Consider the following 1,744-nt stretch of genomic DNA (forward strand, 5'->3'; position numbering starts at 1 on the left):
CACACACACACACACACTCAGCAGAGCTGCTGATGCTAATGTAGCTAAGCTAGCTCAGGTGTGTGGTGATGAGAAGCGCAGGGGTACCGATGTCAGCTGATGATGAGAGCTGAGTTCTGCTGAGAGTCTGATCAGAGGACCAGTGGTCCACTGATGGATGTCAGCAGGACTAGAGCCACGCCCATCTGAACACACTCTACTTACTGCTGTCACTGTGACCTCTGACCTCCTCCTTAGCTAGTTAACAGTGTTGTGACCTCTGACCTCCTCAGATCTATAGGGTGGAGAACCCCTTTGACTTCATGGAGAACATCTCTCTGGAGGGAAAGACCAACTTCTTTGAGAAGAGAGTGGGGGAGTACCAGAGGATGGGGGTGATGGCTGGGAGCTCCGACAATGCCTTCAGATTGGACGCAGACTTCTGAGGATGCCCCCTGGTGGACTGGTGTGATAACTGGATGCTGGTTTCGATATTCTAAATGTAAATTGGCGATGCCGCCCTACAGGCTGTCGTGGTAGTGCAGACAGATCTGATTGTAAGGTTTTTTAATAGTTTATATTCTTGTTTTTATTGTTTTTTTTCTTTGTACAGTTTGATATTTAACATGAATTAAAGTTTTAACTCTGACCTCATTATGTCTTTAAATCAACACACCCTCACATCTGATTATTTATTTATTTATTGGCTCTTCATCACAGCAACAGTTTCCTTCACTTGTGTCGATCTTTCTGAAGCTGCGATTTAAAACAAGGAAAGTGAACCGCTGCACACAACCATAACCCATGACCACAGCCAGCAGGGGGCAGGGGACGGTGCCATGCTCAGAGCACCTCAGTGGTAACTTGGCAGCTGGTGGACTCAAACCTGAAACCTTCCAGACCCAGGTCTGCCTCCTTAACCACGAAGACACCACTGCCCGCATAATCAAAACACCGGTGAGCATGTGACTGATGATGTCATCGCTGCACAACTTTACACTTCAAAATGTTTGGCTCAGTGTTGAGTCAATGGCCGCTTGACTGGTTCCAAAGATTTGAGTAGTTTAGCGCCACCTAGAAACAATATAAAATGCATGTTGAAGAGCCGTTTGGATCGATCTCTCTTGAATAAACATTTGTCACTGAAGCCATGACGCTTTGAAGGTTCAGCTCCTGCCGCTGGTGCTGCTTATTGAAGGACCAGTTGTAAAAACAAGAGAACGGTTCAGCTGGTCTCTACTTTCCTCGCTGGTCTGATCTTCATCAGTCACAAAAACAGGAAGTACTTGGAGACCGACATCAACAGGAAGTCAAGTCTCATCCTGACCATGTGACACAGTCACCAGTCCTCGTACCCCCTCCCTCCAGACCGCGGCTTCTTGGCCCCCCCGGCTCAGGTGAGGAGCGAACTCTACAACCAGCTGACGGACGGCTGACCTCTGATGACCTCTGTGCACCGACCTCTGAAGACGACGCATCATTAGTCGAATCAAGACCTGATTGGACCAGGACAAACCCAGAGCCGGAACCACCTGTGGCATCACCGGACTGAGACCGTGGGACGAGAGGGGGAGGAGAGGGGGGGGGGGGTTGTCAAAGTCATGGCCCAAGAGTTTTAATTTAAACCAAATAAAAACTAAAAACTAACCCAGTTCTGTTTGAAGAGTCAAAAACATCTGTGACCTGAAAACAAAGTCAACATGTGTGAAACCAGGAGGGGGGGTGGGGGGGTTTGTTGTTGGTTTTCATAGCAAAGCCGCCCACA

At 48.4% G+C, this 1,744-nt stretch overlaps 1 protein-coding gene across 4 annotated transcripts in view; it reads right to left on the reverse strand.

Annotated features, from left to right (window-relative positions):
- Nucleotides 1-664: 664 nt before the first annotated feature.
- Nucleotides 665-1,744, reverse strand: part of xrcc3 (X-ray repair complementing defective repair in Chinese hamster cells 3) — a 3,637-nt gene continuing 2,557 nt past the window's right edge. For all 4 annotated transcript variants that reach the window (XM_025056779.1, XM_008313658.3, XM_025056778.1 and 1 more), the window contains exons 6-7: nt 1,628-1,662; nt 665-1,527 (exon numbers count right to left, since the gene is read on the reverse strand). In XM_025056779.1, the coding sequence (XP_024912547.1) occupies nt 1,290-1,527; nt 1,628-1,662 (273 nt within the window). In that variant the 3' untranslated portion in view covers nt 665-1,289. The remainder of the gene's footprint in view (nt 1,528-1,627; nt 1,663-1,744) is intronic.

Source organism: Cynoglossus semilaevis, chromosome 7 (genome assembly GCF_000523025.1).
Source record: "Cynoglossus semilaevis isolate Cse_v1.0 chromosome 7, Cse_v1.0, whole genome shotgun sequence".
In the NCBI taxonomy this organism is placed as follows: domain Eukaryota; kingdom Metazoa; phylum Chordata; class Actinopteri; order Pleuronectiformes; family Cynoglossidae; genus Cynoglossus; species Cynoglossus semilaevis.